Raw genomic sequence first — 21,186 nt, 5'->3', positions numbered from 1 at the left:
TTTGATAGACTTTTTGTTCCTTTCAGCAGAAATGATTTTACTCATTTTAATTAAGAAATTAAGGAAAATGATCAAAACCTGTGTCACGTTCAGCTAAATATTATACGACACATGTTTTATTTGGTTTATTCCATGCCTATCCACAGACATCAAACTGGAAGGTAAACCGCTCACTTTAAACTATTTCTGTAGATCAGCAAATTGTGGCAATACTCTGTTGCATGGAGTGGTTTGAATCAAGCACTGTTTTTGATATAAATGTGTTGATTTTCTATGCTTGTGTGGATGATACTTGCATTTTAGTGATATTTTCTTTTGATGCTTTTTAGAATCTAATTTTAATGCTTCAACGCGTTTCAATATATGATATATGAATTTGTGTATTTAGAGTTTTCTTTTCTTTGCTTGAAATTTTAATACCTGCGAATGCCTTTCATCCTGTGATACACCGGTTTTCCCTTGGTAACCATTGTTCCCTTCGTAACCATTGTTCCCTTAGTTGGTTGGGCAACAGTGTTCCATTTAGTACCCTGTTCCTATGGTAACCACTTTTGTCTTTGTATAATGTTTCCATTGCTTCCAAGAATGTTTCCTAGGTAATCCCTTACCCCTTGGTATCTCCGTGTAATGTTGGAAACCCCAGTTTCTTTGGTTACTCTAATTTTTTGTCGAATAACTGCTTCCAATTTTTTTTATTTTTTTCATAAAGTTTTTTTAGGTCACCTGAGCTTTAGCTCAAGTGACCTATTGCTATCCGTTTTCGTCCGTCGTCGTCCGTCGTCCGTCTTCCGTCGTCCGTCGTCCGTTAACATTTTACATTTCAAACTTAAAGTCAAGTTCTGCTGGGCCGATTGAACTAAAAGTTGGTAGGAATGATCGCCTCATGGTCCTGACAAAGTGTTGTTATTTTTCGGGTCGATCAGAAATCCAATATGGCCGCCACGGCCGCCATTTTGAAAACCTATTTCAAACTTAAAGTCAAGTTCTGCTGGACCGATTGAACTGAAAGTTGGTAGGAATGATCGCCTCATGGTCCTGACAAAGTGTTGTTATTTTTTGGGTCGATCAGAAATCCAATATGGCCGCCACGGCCGCCATTTTGAAAACCTATTTCAAACTTAAAGTCAAGTTCTGCTGGACCGATTGAACTTAAAGTTTGTAGGAATGATCGACTCATGGTCCTGACAAAGTGTTGTTATTTTTCAGGTCAATCATAAATCCAATATGGCCGCCACGGCCACCATTTTGAAAACATATTTCAAACTTAAAGTCAAGTTCTGCTAGGCCGATTGAACTGAAACTTTGTAGGAATGATTGACTCATGGTCCTGACAAAGTGTTGTTATTTTTCGGGTCGATCAGAAATCCAATATGGCCACCACGGCTGCCATTTTGGTAAACTATTTCAAACTTAAAGTAAAGATCTACTTGGCCGATTGAACTGAAACTTTGTAGGAATGATCGAATCATGGTCCTGACAAAGTGTTGTTATTTTTCGGGTCAATCAGAAATACAATTTGGCTGCCATGGCCGCTATTTTGCTACTAAGTTCTAATAGGCCGATCTCACTTAAAATTGGTCTAGGAATGATCAGCTCATGGTCCTGACAAAGTTAAGTTAACATTATACTATTTTTTACTCAAATTGGTACATATTTCAACAACAAAAATAAATACTGTAGACTCAGGTGACCGTTAAGGCCCATGGGCCTCTTGTTTTGTTCTTTAAAGATTTTGGATGATGAAATGTACATTTTTTCATCTGGTCCATGGTTCTTCCATTCGTAGGCGGTGATTCACTGATGATGTCCTGGTAGAATACCAATAAGATAATCGGACACATATGTTATAATGTATTTGTGTTTTTACACTAGTACTGGGGTACTAGTACTATAGCGGGCGTAACTTTTCCGGTGACCAAGCAGCACGAATGTTGAATAAATGAGTTAGTATCGATGTTAGATATTTAGCTTCATGCAAAAACCTTTTTTGGGGCAGATTTAAAAAAAAAAATACCCCTAGAAAACATCTGTAATAATGTGATCCTTATATTAAATTCTTCATTCCTTTAAGAGAATAGGTTGAAATGAAACCCTAGATAATTCTAACAGATTGTATGGTCCTCAATGTTCTATATATTTGACATGCACATTTTCTTATAAATTCAATTCTATAAACCTATTGCCCCTGACACAGCCATTGCGGCGTTCACTCGTTACTAACAATCATCATAATATCCTCACCCCTCGACGTAACATCTCGTTCTTTCGTTCAGTCAGTTCAGTTGTTTTTATTTCAGATCTAGATTCCATTTTCCTCACTCATGAGCTGGGTCTTGGTAAAATATTGTTTTGATATTTGAAGTTTGTTTTCATTCAATTTTTGTCTCAGTGTCTTTTAACTCATTCCCCCCTGAAGGCACATTTGAACTCTTCTAATTCAAAGATTGGAATAGTCCATTATGAAATTTCAGGGGTGAATGAGTAAAACAGGCATAGCCCTACAATGTCACCGTAGGATTGCTTCATTTCTGACTCACCAACTTTCAGACGATCTTACTCGGATCCACAAATATATACACAGGTTATAATCACCAACTAAATCAATTATTGTCACATACATTTAGTTCTTCTATTATCTGATTAATTGAAAGAAATCTTATTATTGTTATGTAAAAAGTGGACTTAGTCCCCTTTATAAGTCTTGGCCATATTGGAATGTTTCTGCACGCTGTATAGGTATTGCCTTTGTGTATCTTGTATGTACTGTTTGTATACAGAGGAGCCTCAGTAATCCAGTCCCTTCATTCTGGCAAGTCACTAACGCATGGACTGGATGTAAAACATAAGATTAATTATAGCTGGATTACTGACTCAATGACCGGATATAGCAACATCTGGATTAATTATAGCTGGATTACTGACATAGTGACTGGATATAACAACATCTGGATTAATTATAACTGGATTACTGACACAGTGACTGGATATAGCAACATCTGGATTAATTATAACTGGATTACTGACACAGTGACTGGATATAGCAACATCTGGATTAATTATAACTGGATTACTGACACAGTGACTGGATATAGCAACACCTGGATAAATTATAGCTGGATTACTGACACAGTGACTGGATATAACAACATCTGGATTAATTATAGGTGGATTACTGACACAGTGAATGGATATAGCAACATCTGGATTAATTATAGCTGGATTATTGACACAGTGACTGGATATAGCAACATCTGGATTAATTATAACTGGATTACTGACACAGTGACTGGATATAGCAACATCTGGATTAATTATAACTGGATTACTGACACAGTGACTGGATATAGCAACACCTGGATTAATTATAGCTGGATTACTGAAACAGTGACTGGATATAGCAACATCTGGATTAATTATAGCTGGATTACTGACACAGTGACTGGATATAACAACATCTGGATTAATTATAGCTGGAATACTGACAAAGTGACTGGATATAACAACATCTGGATTAATTATAACTGGATTACTGACACAGTGACTGGATATAGCAACATCTGGATTAATTATAGCTGGATTACTGACACAGTGACTGGATATAGCAACATCTGGATTAATTATAGCTGGATTACTGACACAGTGACTGGATATAGCAACATTTGGATTAATTATAGCTGAATTACTGACACAGTGACTGGATATAGCAACATCTGGATTAATTATAGGTGGATTACTGTCACAATGACTGGATATAGCAACATCTGGATTGTTTATATGTGGATTACTGACACAGTGGCTGGATATAAGAACACACCTATTAATTATAGCTGGATTACTGACACAGTGACTGGATATAACAACATCTGGATTAATTATAGTTGGATTACTGACACAGTGACTGGATATAACAACATCTAGATTAATTATAGCTGGAATACTGACAAAGTGACGGGATATAGCAACATCTGGATTAATTATAGCTGAATTACTGACACAGTGACTGGATATAGCAACACCTGGATAAATTATAGCTGGATTACTGACACAGTGACTGGATATAACAACATCTGGATTAATTATAGCTGGAATACTGACAAAGTGACTGGATATAGCAACATCTGGATTAATTATAGCTGGACTACTGACACAGTGACTGGATATAGCAACATCTGGATTGTTTATAGGTGGATTACTGACACAGTGACTGGATATAAGAACACACCTATTAATTATAGCTGGAATACTGACACAGTGACCAGATATAAGAACACAACTATTAATTATAGCTGGATTACTGACACAGTGACCAGATTTAAGAACACACCTATTAATTATAGCTGGATTACTGAGACAGTGACCAGATATAAGAACACACTTATTAATTATAGCTGGATTACTGACACAGTCACCAGATATAAGAACACACCTATTAATTATAGCTGTATTACTGACACAGTGACCAGATATAAGAACACTCCTATTAATTATAGCTGGATTACTGACACAGAGACCAGATATAAGAACACACCTATTAATTATAGCTGTATTACTGACACAGTGACCAGATATAAGAACACTCCTATTAATTATAGCTGGATTACTGACACAGTGGCCAGATATAATAACACACCTATTAATTATAGCTGGATTACTGAGACAGTGACCAGATATAAGAACACACTTATTAATTATAGCTGGATTACTGACACAGTCACCAGATATAAGAACACACCTATTAATTATAGCTGTATTACTGACACAGTGACCAGATATAAGAACACTCCTATTAATTATAGCTGGATTACTGACACAGTGGCCAGATATAATAACACACCTATTAATTATAGCTGGATTACTGAGACAGTGACCAGATATAAGAACACACCTATTAATTATAGCTGGTATACTGACACAGTGACCAGATATAAGAACACCCCTATTAATTATAGCTGGAATACTGACACAGTGACCAGATATAAGAACACAACTATTAATTATAGCTGGATTACTGACACAGTGGCCAGATATAATAACACACCTATTAATTATAGCTGGATTACTGAGACAGTGACCAGATATAAGAACACACCTATTAACTATAGCTGGATTACTGACACAGTGACCAGATATAAGGGATTAATTATAGCTGGATTACTGACACATTGACTGGATATAACAACATCTGGATTAATTATAGGTGGATTACTGACACAATGACTGGATATAGCAACATCTGGATTGTTTATATGTGGATTACTGACACAGTGGCTGGATATAAGAACACACCTATTAATTATAGCTGGTATACTGACACAGTGACCAGATATAAGAACACCCCTATTAATTATAGCTGGAATACTGACACAGTGACCAGATATAAGAACACACCTATTCATTATAGCTGGATTACTGACACAGTGACCAGACATAAGAACACACCTATTAATTATAGCTGGATTAATGACACAGTGAACAGATATAAGAACACACCTATTAATTATAGCTGGTATACTGACACAGTGACCAGATATAAGAACACCCCTATTAATTATAGCTGGAATACTGACACAGTGACCAGATATAAGAACACACCTATTCATTATAGCTGGATTACTGACACAGTGACCAGACATAAGAACACACCTATTAATTATAGCTGGATTACTGACGCAGTGACCAGATATAAGAACACACCTATTAATTATAGCTGTATTACTGACACAGTGACCAGATATAAGAACACACCTATTCATTATAGCTGGATTACTGACACAGTGACCAGACATAAGAACACACCTATTAATTATAGCTGGATTAATGACACAGTGAACAGATATAAGAACACACCTATTAATTATAGCTGGATTACTGAGACTCCGCTGTATTATCAATGTTAGGGGTATACAATAAACACAGGCAAACTTTGAAAAATTCCACTAGACCTGCCTTACATTTCAATAAGAATTATTGAACAATTTCTTCTGTCCAGTACATAAAATGTATTAGCTCGAGGCATTGAGCTAGTGGAATTGTATACCTCTGCAATTTTAATTGATAACTATATGACAAATTATATTATTTGACATTCTTTTTCAGCTATTGTTTATTCCATGTACTAAAATGCAACAAAATTAGGAAATTTAAATTTTAAGTTTAACTCAATATCTCTGATTTTTTTTTCAGTGTTGAAATGCAATCTGACTCTATACAGCAAGTTTAATGTTTTTGTTTATTTTTTTTCTGAATTAATTTTAAGCTAATGTGGGTTAAATTGGTATTGATTGCAAATGTGCTGACAGTTACAGTAATTCTGTTATTTATAACCCATGTATGATCAGGGAGAGCTTATTGTACTAAGATAACTTCTCTACATGTGAAACAGACTTGATGGAGTATATCCCTTTCACCCCTAGGTAACTTTAGTAGACTCTTCCATGCATTTATGGGGATGAGTCCATTATGGTCTACGGTGGTGAAAGGGTTAATGCAGGAAATTTTTGTACAGCATAACTTTGGTCCTTGTCACCCTCCGTAGTAAGGGCAGATTTATCGTGACAGAGAATATCAGTAACAGCGCGACATGTATAGTAATCACAAGTAAATGGTAAAATGGACACTTACGCAATATGGATTTTACCGACGAAAGACGAAAAGTTTGGCTTGGCAAAAGTTTCCTTTTATACAGTAATCAAGCATCAGTCTTGCATGTGAAGCAATTTTGTTTAAACTTTTAACAATCCAACAAACAACTGAATAATATCTAATTTCCTCTAAGAAATATATTTAATTAGGCCATACAATCAAATTAATTCTAACTGAAAATTACAATTAGGTGCTAAATTCAGGTAAACAAGGTTAATTACTAAGTATCCAATCAAATTCAATTTTATGAAATATGTACAAAGGTCAAATGTCAAAATGTTAGTAATTTCAGGTGAAATCTTTGAGTTTTAGGCTTTCTAATGCATGCCATACTAAAATTGTTATTGGATTTAAGACAATGATTTTTAATTATTTCATTTATTTAAAGAAAACAATTTGTTGACATAAATTTGCTAAGATTACTACAAATTTACTAATCAAAGGACATGCAAGCTGAATGTCTGTAACTTTTCTGTATGGATTGTTGGTCGGGCCAATTAGGTAGGAAATTGAAATATAGTTTTTTTTTAACAAATGTGAAGGTGCAATGATGTCCTGAGTTCCAGTTTTTGGGGATTAACTTGAATGTTTTTGTTGGTTATGGAGCAAAATGTGACCGGAGTTGTTTGACAATTACCTCGTACTTATTTCGGAAAAAAAAGTTTTAACTCCCTAAACAGATCCACAGCCAATAATTGTCTTTTTATGATGATAAAGAAATGAACACAAAATTAAAAGGAAAAAGGTTTTCAATACCCGTATAAAGTAGAGAAAGTGTTGAGCACACTACCTTTACTTATTCACCCCTACATTTTTAAACTGGAATTGTCCATGCTTTGATTTGGTAAGGTTCAAATGTGACTTTAGGGGTGAATAGGTTAACAATTTCTGATTGGCACACTAATCATGTCTAGACTCTGTATAAAGTGGTGTTCATGTTGCTGACAAAATCAGTTTGCAATAACTGTCCAGAAGTCTTTGTAAACTGAATAAGTACATACATGTCAATATTTCTTCAAAAAAGTAGACTCTATGTTGGATTTAGAAAGTTTCTCGTTGAAGTTAAGTGACTGATGTATGTTTCCGTGGTTACAGATCTTAAATGTGACTACACATTATCGGATGAATACAGAAAACAACATTACCTGGCCGGTCTGGTACTACAGGAGCTAAAGACAGCACTCAACGAGCCACGCGAGATACGCCGTATGGCCATCACAGTCCTCCGCGACCAGCTCGCCAAACATTCATTTGATGACCGCTACCTCTCTAAGGTAAGTGTTATTGGGGCAAAGCGGATGACCACTGACTGAATAATTGTTTGATGGGTTTACACACTCAAAGTAATACCTGGGTCATTTGGTGAGTAATGGGATTTCTATCACATTAGGGTGGTCGGGTGGCGCAGAGGAAGAGCACACTTGCCTTTCATCAAGCCAGCTGAGGTTCGATTTCCCGATCAGAGGTGAAATGGTATGGGGTCACCTGGCCAACCAAATGGGTTTTCTCTGGGTACTCCGGTTTCCTCCCACATTAAGACCACTCTGCGTTAACATCTGGGCCAACAAGAATGATAAATATAAGTTGAAATAACTTGTTTCATAATTGTTGAAAAAAAAAAGAAAAAAGGTTTATATTTCATATTTCTGTTGTTTCTACTGGATTATAAGCACACTTACTTCTGTTGGTGTAGTGGATAGCACGTTTGCCTTTCACCAAAACAGCCAGGGTTAGATACCCCGATTGGATGTGAACAGTTTTTGGGTCACCTGTCTGAGTTGTTCTCTGTATACTCCAGTTTCCTCCCCCATTAAGACTCTCTCAGCATTTCTATCCAGGGCAACAAGATTGATTAATAAGAAGTTGGAAAACTTGTTTCATAATTGTTGTAAATGATAAAGTTTATTCAGTTATGTTCATCATAGACATCTATCATGTCTGAATATTTTATTAATAAAAATAATATTTCTGTGACAGACCCAGCAGGGGAGGATTGCAGCCCTTTATCTTCCCGTCATATCCATCCTGATGGAACAGAAGAGACACCTGATGGACGACCCTGCGAATCCCTCCGTACCCCCACCTACAATCACTAACGGTGACGCGTCGGGGAGTACCAAGGCAGACCTACGATCTCACACCTCTCAGTCCGGTCAGAAAACGGTCACTTTTGACCAGCGTGACTCCAAGGTGTTCGCTATGATAGCTGGAACAGGTAAATGTACCACACCTGTTATCTCACGGATCAAAGGAGCATAGTTTTTTCATTCTATTTACTGTTAGGGAATGAATTGTACTCCAAGACTGTTATATTCACTCGATAACATTGAATTGTACTCCAAGACTGTTATATTCACTCGATAACATTGAATTGTACTCCAAGACTATTATATTCACTCGATAAGATTGGTCGATCCACTATTTTGAATAAGTATTTGAATTTTTTAAGTAAATTCAAAAGATCAGCATCGTGGCCTTAGATTCTATTTCAGGAAATCCTTCTGAAAAGATATATTTGAAATGTTCATGGTTTTCAGAATGTTAATGAGGTGATGATTCAGTTTGTGCTCTTAGTCCACATATTTAGGTTGAAAGTCAAATATGATGACAGTTTCAACACATTAGGACAAAATAAAAACTCAACAAACATAGGTTACAATTTGTGTCGACTTAATAATTTGATAAAAAGAAAACAAAAAACTCCTATGAAAAGCCTTGAAATAACATTTGTAACAATTAGGATTTACTTTCTTTCAACCAACTCTATGAAATTCTTATCGGTTTTCAAACTTTCAATTAACTCACATTCAAATTATCTATTGTATGTAAGAACAAATAAAACCCATTAACAACCAAAACCCTTCACCATGAATTATCTCCTTTTCTTTCTCCTTGTTTAAACTATTGTCACTGATTGTATTATTGTATGTATTTTTCATTGGAGACAATATGCTGTCCATCCTGAATATATTTTGCAGATTATGATACGGTGATAGATTAACATTAGTGTCTAAGACACTTGTTTCTATTTCCTATTTTGTGTTTTGTTACAAAATGTTATATATATGTATATAATTGAAATACTTGAATAAAAGAAAGTTTAAACTAAGTTATCTATTCAAAAGTATTGAAATTGGTTTAATGTGTGACCTGGACACTGTTTAATCTTGACATAATCTCCCCATGCAGGTGCCCCCGTACTAAGTTCAGTGCCGGACCTTAAGAACCATCTGAGTGGATCCAACAGCTCACTGACCAGTAGTACGTCGTCCATGGATCGGTCAGAAAAGGATGGCAGTAAAAAGTCAGATACTGCACGCGACAAGAAAGGTGACAAAGGCCACACGCGGTATGTATCAACATCAGTTTGGAAAAAAATAGGATTTATTAGTTAAGGATATATGCTACCTTAGTGGAGGACATGGATCTCTTTTTTGAAAAAGTTCAAAACCTGCAAAGATCTTTTTAGGGGTAAAATATTTGGAATTGGTTTCATGTAAAACATGGCAAATATTCTCAGGAGTGATTCCATTGATAATTAAAAGGCCCCGTATTTCTGAATCCTTTAAATTCTATAAGGCTTATTGAAAAAATGTTAAAGGAGATACCTCTTAGCCCTTTGGCTGCTACGCACGGCATATATCGTTTTGAAAAGTCGGGCCGTCAGTGCTACGCACGTCATATGTCGTTTCTCGGTCTGTAGGTTTTGATTGGTAGCCAGGAAGTGTGAAGTCGAGTTGTTGCTATACCAAACCCGAACGTGTATAGTAGAAGGCTTCTGATTGGTTGTTTTGTCATTACTTTCGATATTCACGGCAGTGTACTCTAGTAATAACCAAAGGTGTGCGAGAGAACTTCAAATCGAAAAAAAACATCATAAAAATGGCAGACGTGTAGGTTGAAGCGATGAATATGATGGTAATCATTTATTTTCCATCGTCACCTACGATGATGATAAAAGTTTTGAAGGGTTTGACATGGTTGATGTGGAAATACTTCGGTGTAACATAAATATGTTACTTTCCAATAAACGGCTTTGTGCCCTACACAAACAGGAAAATATTGGCGGACCAAGGCGCACATGTCGTCTGCAGGTGAGGCCAAAATGAACATTGACATTGATACGTTTTGAGCCGATTTATTTCTTCAAACTTTTTATCAGTGATTTAATCATAAACTAGACCGTAGCTAAGATATATCTGTATGCCGACTGTGACAGTAAATGTATTGAATTGCAACCTGAAACCTGTAGAAAATCACATGCAATTCTTTACGAAATACCTGACCTTTTTACCTGAGAATCTCCGTGTAAATATACAGCGTCTTATGTCAAAAATGAAGTTTATAATCTCTGTTATCATTTGCCAATCACATTTGCGGACGAAAATAATTTTAAAATGATCTTCCTCTTGCTTAAATCCGATTAATTAAAAGTTTCACATTTTCTTACCTTTATTACCACCTGTACAGGTAAATACTGAAGCAACTTTAGAATTGAAAACGTTAATATAAACTAGAGACAACAACGAACAATTTTCATACAACTTTTTTTCACATATAACAAATATTTTCCAAGTTATGCACATTTGAAAAATCAAGTAAATTAATTTAAATTTCAATAATTAATTCAGCAGTGGTGTCCCTTTACATAGAAATCAATGTAGCAGCCTAAGGGTTAGCACCAATCACATACAAAATTTATAAGGTATCATATACCCTTAACTTTGACACAAATAACAGGTTGACTGCGCTCTAATACAAATCACCGATAAAATGTATAAGGTAGCATATAACCTTAAATCAAACACAAATCACAGGTAAAATCTGTACGGTATCATATAACTTTAGACATCAATATGGCATATCCAGGTACAAATATATCATATTGTCATCTCTATTTCATCACTATAAAATACAATAATTCATGTATTTCAGAGTACACTCGTCAGGATCAAGTGTCGGAACAGACAAGGGGTCAGCTCCGTCTCCTAAACCTGCCATGATGCTGAAATACCAGCGATTGGACATCAAGGAGATTAAGGACCTCCTTCTGTGTTTCCTGTACATCCTGAAACACCTCCCTGACGGTAATACAACTCTGTTTATGCTTTCTGTAATAAAATTGTCCCTGCTCAATGAACTTAAACTCATCGTATTTTGTCTCAAATGGACATTTCAATGAAATGATCCTGGTTGGCTGCGAGATTTCGATCATTTGGCCGCATTTGAACTCTATGTGCAGGTAGACATGCTTTGATTGACACTGTCTGAAGCAGGTTGTGTCGGACCTCTAAACACATGGATGGATTATCATACATTTATATAGGAAATAAAGCTAGAATAAGGAGTAGAGTATGAGAGATACTCACGGCAAGTCACCACTGTTTAAATGAATTACGTACTGTATACCAGGAAATGTTCGCTGCAGTTTAATTTTTGCCTTTTTCATCTGCCATAATGAGGGCGAATTAATCCTTACAGCGAACATGAGTGAACTACATAATATACACAGTAATCAAATATGAAGGGCGAGATGAAGGCTGAGCGCGAAGATGAATTATTCTAGCAAAGGGCTTAAGTTCACTTGGCTAAAATTTCTTGGTATACAGTTATGTGTATAAGTATTTTTTAATGAAAAAGAATGCTGTCGATGTCAGCTGCAAGGTGATGCTATTGGTTTTGAACAAAGGTATCTAATATTACAAACTCCTGCTTATAATGAAGTTATATTTGTGACCTCCTGGCAAAGAATTGTCTCAAATTTCACACTCTATAACAAGTTTTCGAAATAACTCCAAATTTTGAATTCTGTTTTTCAGACATCCTCCTTGGCTGGTTCAATAATTCTTCAGAGTTTGACATAATAGATTTCTTCGGTATTTTGGAGTAAGTATAATTTCACAGTGAATTTCAAATTATGAATTTGTGACCTTAGAGTTGAGATAATTGTAGAATCATAAAAAAATAGAGACATCCTTTCTGATGATAAAAAAACCTTTACGGATTATAAGTCTTCTTTCTGCAGATTTTATAATCGTTATGAATAAGAAATCTTTTTTCGGGGCCCGTATTCATGAAACCATTGTCTTGCTCAAGCATGAATTTTGTACTCAAGTCAATTTTCTTGTGACTCATCTAAATCATGTGACACAGAAAATAAGTCTCGTGGAAATATTGAAAACGGTATAAGTCACTCGCTAATTATTGCAAATTATTGACACAATTTTTTATTAAATATCTCTGAAACAAGAAATTGTGCTTGAGCACAGAGTTTGAGCGTGAGAACAGTTTCATGAATATACAGACTCCGATGATTGTGATATTGTGAAGGATTGCAGATCTTTTGGCTACTGTGCTAATGTTACTCTGTTGTTAGTATATGACGCTACACACGAGTTACTCTGTTTTCAGTATATGACACTACACACAAGTTACTCTGTTATTAGTATATGTCGCTACATACGAGTTTCTCTGTTATCAGTATATGACACTACACACGAGTTACTCTGTTATCAGTATATGACGCTACACACGAGTTACTCTGTTATTAGTATATGACACTACACAAGAGTTACTCTGTTATTAGTATATGACACTACACACGAGTTACTCTGTTATTAGTATATGACGATACACACGAGTTACTCTGTTATCAGTATATGATGCTACACACGAGTTACTCTGTTATCAGTATATGACGATACACACGAGTTACTCTGTTATATGTATATGACGCTACACACGAGTTACTCCGTTATTAGTATATGACGCTACACACGAGTTACTCTGTTATCAGTATATGACGCTACACACGAGTTACTATGTTATCAGTATATGACGCTACACACGAGTTACTCTGTTATTAGTTTATGACGCTACACACAAGTTACTCTGTTGTTAGTATATGACGCTATACACAGTTACTCTGTTATCAGTATATGACGCTACACACGAGTTACTCTGTTATCAGTATATGACGCTACACACAAGTTACTCTGTTATCAGTATATGACGCTACACATGAGTTACTCCGTTATTAGTTTATGACGCTACACACGAGTTACTCCGTTATTAGTTTATGACGCTACACACAAGTTACTCTGTTGTTAGTTTATGACGCTACACACGAGTTACTCTGTTATCAGTATATGACGCTACACACAAGTTACTCTGTTATTAGTATATGACGCTACACACGAGTTACTCTGTTATCAGTATATGACGCTACACACGAGTTACTCTGTTATCAGTATATGACGCTACACACGAGTTACTCTGTTATCAGTATATGACGCTACACACGAGTTACTCTGTTATCAGTATATGACGCTACACACGAGTTACTCTGTTATCAGTATATGACGCTACACACGAGTTACTCTGTTATCAGTATATGACGCTACACACGAGTTACTCTGTTATCAGTATATGACGCTACACACGAGTTACTCTGTTATTAGTATATGACGCTACACACGAGTTACTCTGTTATCAGTATATGACGCTACACACGAGTTACTCTGTTATCAGTATATGACGCTACACACGAGTTACTCCGTTATTAGTTTATGACGCTACACACGAGTTACTCTGTTGTTAGTATATGACGCTACACACGAGTTACTCTGTTATCAGTATATGACGCTACACACGAGTTTCTCTGTTATTAGTATATGACGATACACACGAGTTACTATGTTATTAGTATATGACGCTACACACGAGTTACTCTGTTATCAGTATATGACGCTACACACAAGTTACTCTGTTATTAGTATATGACGATACACACGAGTTACTCTGTTATTAGTATATGACGCTACACAAGAGTTACTCTGTTATCAGTATATGACGCTACACACAAGTTACTCTGATATATGTATATGATGCTACACACGAGTTACTCTGTTGTTAGTATATGACGCTACACAAGAGTTACTCTGTTATTAGTTTATGACGCTACACACAAGTTACTCTGTTGTTAGTTTATGACGCTACACACGAGTTACTCTGTTGTTAGTATATGACGCTACACAAGAGTTGCTCTGTTATTAGTTTATGACGCTACACACAAGTTTCTCTGTTATTAGTATATGACGATACACACGAGTTACTATGTTATTAGTATATGACGCTACACACGAGTTACTCCGTTATTAGTTTATGACGCTACACACAAGTTACTCTGTTGTTAGAATATGGCGCTACACTCCAGTTACTCTGTTATTAGTATATGACGCTACACACGAGTTACTCTGTTATCAGTATATGACGCTACTCACGAGTTTCTCTGTCATGAGTATATGACGATACACACGAGTTACTATGTTATTAGTATATGACGCTACACACGAGTTACTCCGTTATTAGTATATGACGCTACACACGAGTTACTCCGTTATTAGTATATGACGCTACACACGAGTTACTCTGTTATTAGTATATGGCACTACACAAGAGTTACTCTGTTATTAGTATATGACACTACACACGAGTTACTCTGTTATTAGTATATGACGATACACACGAGTTACTCTGTTATTAGTATATGACATTACACAAGAGTTACTCTGTTATTAGTATATGACACTACACAGGAGTTACTCTGTTATTAGTATATGACACTACACAGGAGTTACTCTGTTATTAGTATATGACACTACACACGAGTTACTCTGTTATTAGTATATGACACTACACAGGAGTTACTCTGTTATTAGTATATGACACTACACAAGAGTTACACTGTTATTAGTATATGACACTACACACGAGTTACTCTGTTATTAGTATATGACATTACACAAGAGTTACTCTGTTATTAGTATATGACACTACACAAGAGTTACACTGTTATTAGTATATGACACTACACACGAGTTACTCTGTTATTAGTATATGACATTACACAAGAGTTACTCTGTTATTAGTATATGACACTACACAAGAGTTACTCTGTTATTAGTATATGACACTACACACGAGTTACTCTGTTATTAGTATATGACACTACACAAGAGTTACACTGTTATTAGTATATGACACTACACACGAGTTACTCTGTTATTAGTATATGACGATACACACGAGTTACTATGTTATTAGTATATGACGCTACACACGAGTTACTCTGTTATCAGTATATGACGCTACACAAGAGTTACTACGTTGTTAGTATATGACGCTACACACGAGTTACTCCGTTATTAGTATATGACGCTACACACAAGTTACTCTTTTATCAGTATATGACGCTACCCAAGAGTTGCTCCGTTGTTAGTATATGACGCTACACACGAGTTACTCCGTTATTAGTTCATGACGCTACACACGAGTTACTCTGTTGTTAGTATATGACGCTACACAACAGTTACTCTGTTATTAGTATATGACGCTACACACGAGTTACTCCGTTATTAGTTTATGACGCTATACACGAGTTACTCTGTTGTTAGTATATGACGCTACACAGGAGTTACTCTGTTATTAGTTTATGACGCTACACCCAAGTTACTCTGTTGTTAGTATATGACGCTACACAGGAGTTACTCTGTTATTAGTTTATGACGCTACACCCAAGTTACTCTGTTGTTAGTATATGACGCTACACAAGAGTTACTCTGTTGTTAGTATATGACGCTACACAACAGTTACTCTGTTATTAGTATATGACGCTACACAAGAGTTACTCCGTTGTTAGTATATGACGCTACACACGAGATACTCTGTTATCAGTATATGACGCTACACAAGAGATACTCTGTTGTTAGTATATGACGCTACACACGAGTTGCTTTGTTATTAGTTTATGACGCTACACACAAGTTACTCTGTTGTTAGTTTATGACGCTACACACGAGTTACTCTGTTGTTAGTATATGACGATACACAAGAGTTACTCTGTTATTAGTTTATGACGCTACACACAATTAGTATATGACGCTACACACGAGTTACTCTGTTATTAGCATATGACACTACACAAGAGTTACTCTGTTATTAGTATATGACACTACACACGAGTTACTCTGTTATTAGTATATGACATTACACAAGAGTTACTCTGTTATTAGTATATGACACTACACAAGAGTTACTCTGTTATTAGTATATGACACTACACACGAGTTACTCTGTTATTAGTATATGACACTACACAAGAGTTACACTGTTATTAGTATATGACACTACACACGAGTTACTCTGTTATTAGTATATGACGATACACACGAGTTACTCTGTTATTAGTATATGACGCTACACACAAGTTACTCTGTTATCAGTATATGACGCTACACAAGAGTTACTCCGTTGTTAGTATATGACGCTACACACGAGTTACTCTGTTATCAGTATATGACGCTACACAAGAGTTACTCTGTTGTTAGTATATGACGCTACACACGAGTTGCTTTGTTATTAGTTTATGACGCTACACACAAGTTACTCTGATATCATTATAAATCACAGAGTAGAAAGCCAGTCTTCTTTATAAATGGTTCATTGTTGTTCTTGGCCTGATACCTGATGGAAGTCTTGTCGTTTATATTGTATTAATTAATAAAAAAAAATGACTAATTAATAAAAAAAAATAACTATGACAGAGTCATACTTAGTTTCACAGCTTTAATCCATACTAGAGATGGTGGCCGTGTATTCCCTTTCTGTACCCATTCACCCCTTAAGTCTATTTGAACCTTACCAAATCAAAGACTGGGCAAGTCCAGTTTAAATATTTAGGGGTAAATGAGTTAAACATATGAAATAAGATCAGAGTAGATATTTTCGTATTCATACCATTAGGGTGCTGGTTTATGAATTACCTTAATTACTAAATCAAAGACTGGACGAGTCCAGTTTAAATATGTAGGGGTGAATGAGTTTTAGCTAGCATCGTCATCCCATCTCTTTTCATTGATCTCAGTATATTTAATATGAAAGTAAATTAACATTTTAGATGAGGACATGTTTGCTGTTGGTTGAATTCTTATTCCTCATACCATGAAAATTGTGAAAGTAAAAATCAGCTGGTATCCTGTAATAATAATTGCATATCGAGAAATTCTGGTAAAGGTTGAAAGTTTGACTGGGCGAAAATTTGCTGTTATACATTATATATCTTCTTATTACAGGGTTTGTTTGACACACTTTAAATACCAGGGAAAGAAGAAGATCCATGACCTCAGGTATGAATCAATGGCTAGTGTCCTCATATCTATAGAACATACACTGTACAGAGGCACTTGTTCTTCATACTTTTATCCCATTTATGTACTGAAGTTGTTTAACAGAAATTGTAGAATTGGATTGATTTATTTCACCATCATCTGATGTTTTGTACAGATTGTACAGGTGTGAATTAAGGTGAAATGTATACAATTGATTGCACCTAGTTAAAATACTAGATTATACAGGGGTCAGATTAGAGAGATGATAAAGGAATGTGGATTATACAGGAGTCGGGTAAGACAGGTTACCAAGTATCTTGGATTGTATAGGGTATGGTTTGGGTTAGGAATGGTTTGGGTTTATATAGGGCTGGTTTAGACAGGTAACACAGGAAATTCTAGATTGTAGAGGGGTCAGATAAGACAGGTTATGAAGTATCCTGGATCGTACAGGGTATGGTTAAGGTCAGAAAGGGTCCTGGTTTATATAGGGCTGATTTAGGCAAGGTAACACAGGATGCTAGATTATACAGGGGTCAGGTAAGACAGGTTATAAAATATCCTGGATTGTACAGGATATGGTTTGGGTCAGTAAGGGTCATGGTTTATACAGGGTTGATTTAGACAGGTAACATTGTACAAGGGTGATCATGTAATTCCAGTTTCATAGGAGACAGCAGAAAGGCATCCACCATGCCCTACGCACGACGCTCAACTCCCAGCGTGGTCAGCAGCACGTTCCAGCTGCGCACAGTCAGCCAGTATGGAGATATCCCAGACAGTCCACATCATGGTGAGTATAACATCTGGGTCAAAGGTCAATTAGATATTGCTGTTGAGGTCAAAGGTCAATAATGTATAATGTATCAGGCAGGAATATGAATTCTCTGTAACATCAGTGTATCGATCCACTTAACCCTTTCACCCCTATGTAACTTAAGTAGACTCTACCATGCATTGATATGGATGAGTCCATTATGGTCTACAGTGGTGAAAGGGTTAAAGTAGATGGGCAAAGAAACTGACATGCAATTTAAAGAAGTAGTTTTATGTATTCAGTTTTCACTACATGATGCTTTTATGAAAATTCAACTGTATATTGACTTGATCTGTTTTTTATACGCCCGTCAAATTTGGCGGAAGTATTATGGTATGGGGTTGTCCATCCGTCTGTCCGTCAAGCGTAAACTTTTGTTTATCCGGCAATCTCCTCCTACATTTTTCGACCGATCTCTTTGAAACTTTGTATACATTATAATCATGATATGAAGTTGTGTCTCCCATAAAACAATTTTGATTCAACAATTTTTGCAAAAGTTCTTGCCCTTTATTCATTTCAGTATTTGATTTTTTGTCCGGAGATTTTCTCCTACATTTTTTATAGCATGTCAGCTAACCACTCTAAGAATGAAGCTGATCTTATTTCAATATAAGAAAGTATATAACACTATATGGCATTCGACGGGCGTATATTGTTCCGCCCCGCGGTACTCTTGTTTCTGTATATATTGCTCTTTTATCTGCCAATATTAGCAAAAAGTACTGAAGTATCTCTTTCAAGGTACATTTCCACCTTTTTGATCCTAGTAGTATTTTTGATCCTAGTAGTATTTTGATCCTAGTAGTATTTCGTGATCTTTTTATAGAATCACATGCTGGAAATATCAGCTTGTAACAGAAAATAAAAATGATAATATCTGTTTATAAAAAATGAACAAACATTTCTGGGTTGGATACTTTGGTATAAAATACATCTATATTTAACTGAAAAAAGTCCCGTTTTGGGTACAGTGACGGTAGACAGTCTAATGTGAGGTGGTCTTATTTTTGTTGACTGAACTGAAGACATCAATATCGTTGTAGAACGGGGTCAGTGATAAATTTTGACTTGCCATACTGTGAAAAAATATAATGAAATCAAAGATGAAAAAACAACACGATGCAAAATAAAAACACCTCAAATTTGGTTCGGGAACATCGGCCCAAAACTATAACCTTGCAACATCAAACCAATACACAATACTTAGAATGATTCTTCCTATAACATGTTACTGTGTAGCAGAAAACTTTCGCCTAGTCAAATATTCACCCTTGGTAAAATCCATGTTCGTCCAGTCTTAATTTTGCCCTAAAAACTAACTACATAGGGTATGCTATTTATTTATATTTGGTCTTATGATAAATTTGCTCTCATTGCAAAGGGCAAATAAGATGAGAATTTAACTGCGGTGACAATTCCTTGGTATACAGTCTGTGATTTGTATACCCTTTTTGTAGGTGGGGCGTCATCCGATGGGGACGCTGTGATGAAAGCGCTACAGGAGGCAAACATGACAACAGAAATCGGTCTCATCTTCCTCGACCTCCTTAGCACATACTGCCAAACTTTCAAGGTCAGAACTTCCATACTTTGACAAAATGCTAGAACATAAATTATCAATGCCATGTCTTCAGATAGAGCGAAACTTACTTATGTTAAAATTGTGAAAAAACTTTTGAAGGCTATATTCAAGCTATTTGGGTTAGAAATGGATATAATGTCCCACAGAACCAAAAGGTATCTGGGTTAGAAACGGATATAATGTCCCATAGAACCAAAAGGTATCTGGGTTAGAAACGGATATAATGTCCCATAGAACCAAAAGGAATCACCAAAATTGCAACAGAAAAGATATTTGAGTCAAAAAAGGAGGGTAATTAAGATAGTGAGAGGTGACGTCAATGCTAACTTTTAAAGTCTTTGGTCGTAAACTTTGCCATTCTTCAGTTTATCATTTTCCTTACTCCGTTCTTCAATTCATTTATTTATTTTCTTCCTTTTTCTCTCCATAATTTGAAATACTTTTTTATTTTTCAAATCAGATATTTAATGTCTGCTTTCTTCAGCCAACATTCTCGAAATTGTTAACGCCTTCCTGAAGACCTGATTGTTGATGAAGAGAAATTGTGATGATATATTTCGGCTACTTTGTTTTAGGATAAAAATGGGAGGATTAACATATAAAGAGCACTCTAAGTTGTTTGAATTTTTCGAAATTTTGAGTATGATATTTTTGTTTGCACAGAGAAATTTGGAACACAAAGACGGAGACAACAGTTTGATGAGAAAGATCTTCAGTCTATATCTGTCCTTCTTACAAACCAGTCAGTCCGAACATCTCCAGAAACACGTGTTCGCTGCCTGGCGCTCATTTATCAAAAAGGTTTGTACAGAAAAATGTAAATACACTTCAGTCATAAAGTAGTTTTTGATTTTGAATGCTTCAGTTGCTTTTCTTTCACATCAAAAAAAACATAGAAACCTGGTAAATGGGACAAAACAGATTGGTCAGATTACACAGAATGTTGAAATACACAGGTCATATTTGATCAATAG

General features: G+C 35.8%; 1 protein-coding gene across 9 annotated transcripts in view; it reads left to right on the top strand.

Annotated features, from left to right (window-relative positions):
- LOC110465901 (dedicator of cytokinesis protein 11-like) overlaps positions 1-21,186 on the top strand; it is a 143,552-nt gene that overhangs the window by 81,055 nt on the left and 41,311 nt on the right. For 7 of the 9 annotated variants that reach the window (XM_021522049.1, XM_021522046.1, XM_021522048.1 and 4 more), the window contains exons 27-36: positions 147-161; positions 7,738-7,916; positions 8,620-8,857; positions 9,832-9,991; positions 11,578-11,729; positions 12,462-12,528; positions 17,775-17,828; positions 18,473-18,603; positions 20,088-20,203; positions 20,876-21,013. In XM_021522049.1, coding sequence (XP_021377724.1) covers positions 147-161; positions 7,738-7,916; positions 8,620-8,857; positions 9,832-9,991; positions 11,578-11,729; positions 12,462-12,528; positions 17,775-17,828; positions 18,473-18,603; positions 20,088-20,203; positions 20,876-21,013 — 1,250 coding nt within the window. The remainder of the gene's footprint in view (positions 1-146; positions 162-7,737; positions 7,917-8,619; positions 8,858-9,831; positions 9,992-11,577; positions 11,730-12,461; positions 12,529-17,774; positions 17,829-18,472; positions 18,604-20,087; positions 20,204-20,875; positions 21,014-21,186) is intronic. The other 2 variants (XM_021522052.1, XM_021522051.1) reach the window with 1 other exon arrangement.

This window comes from Mizuhopecten yessoensis, unplaced genomic scaffold (genome assembly GCF_002113885.1).
Source record: "Mizuhopecten yessoensis strain PY_sf001 unplaced genomic scaffold, ASM211388v2 scaffold11105, whole genome shotgun sequence".
Lineage (NCBI taxonomy): Eukaryota > Metazoa > Mollusca > Bivalvia > Pectinida > Pectinidae > Mizuhopecten > Mizuhopecten yessoensis.
The sequence above is the reverse complement of the archived record's forward strand: the minus strand, read 5'-3'. Positions and strand labels throughout refer to the sequence as shown.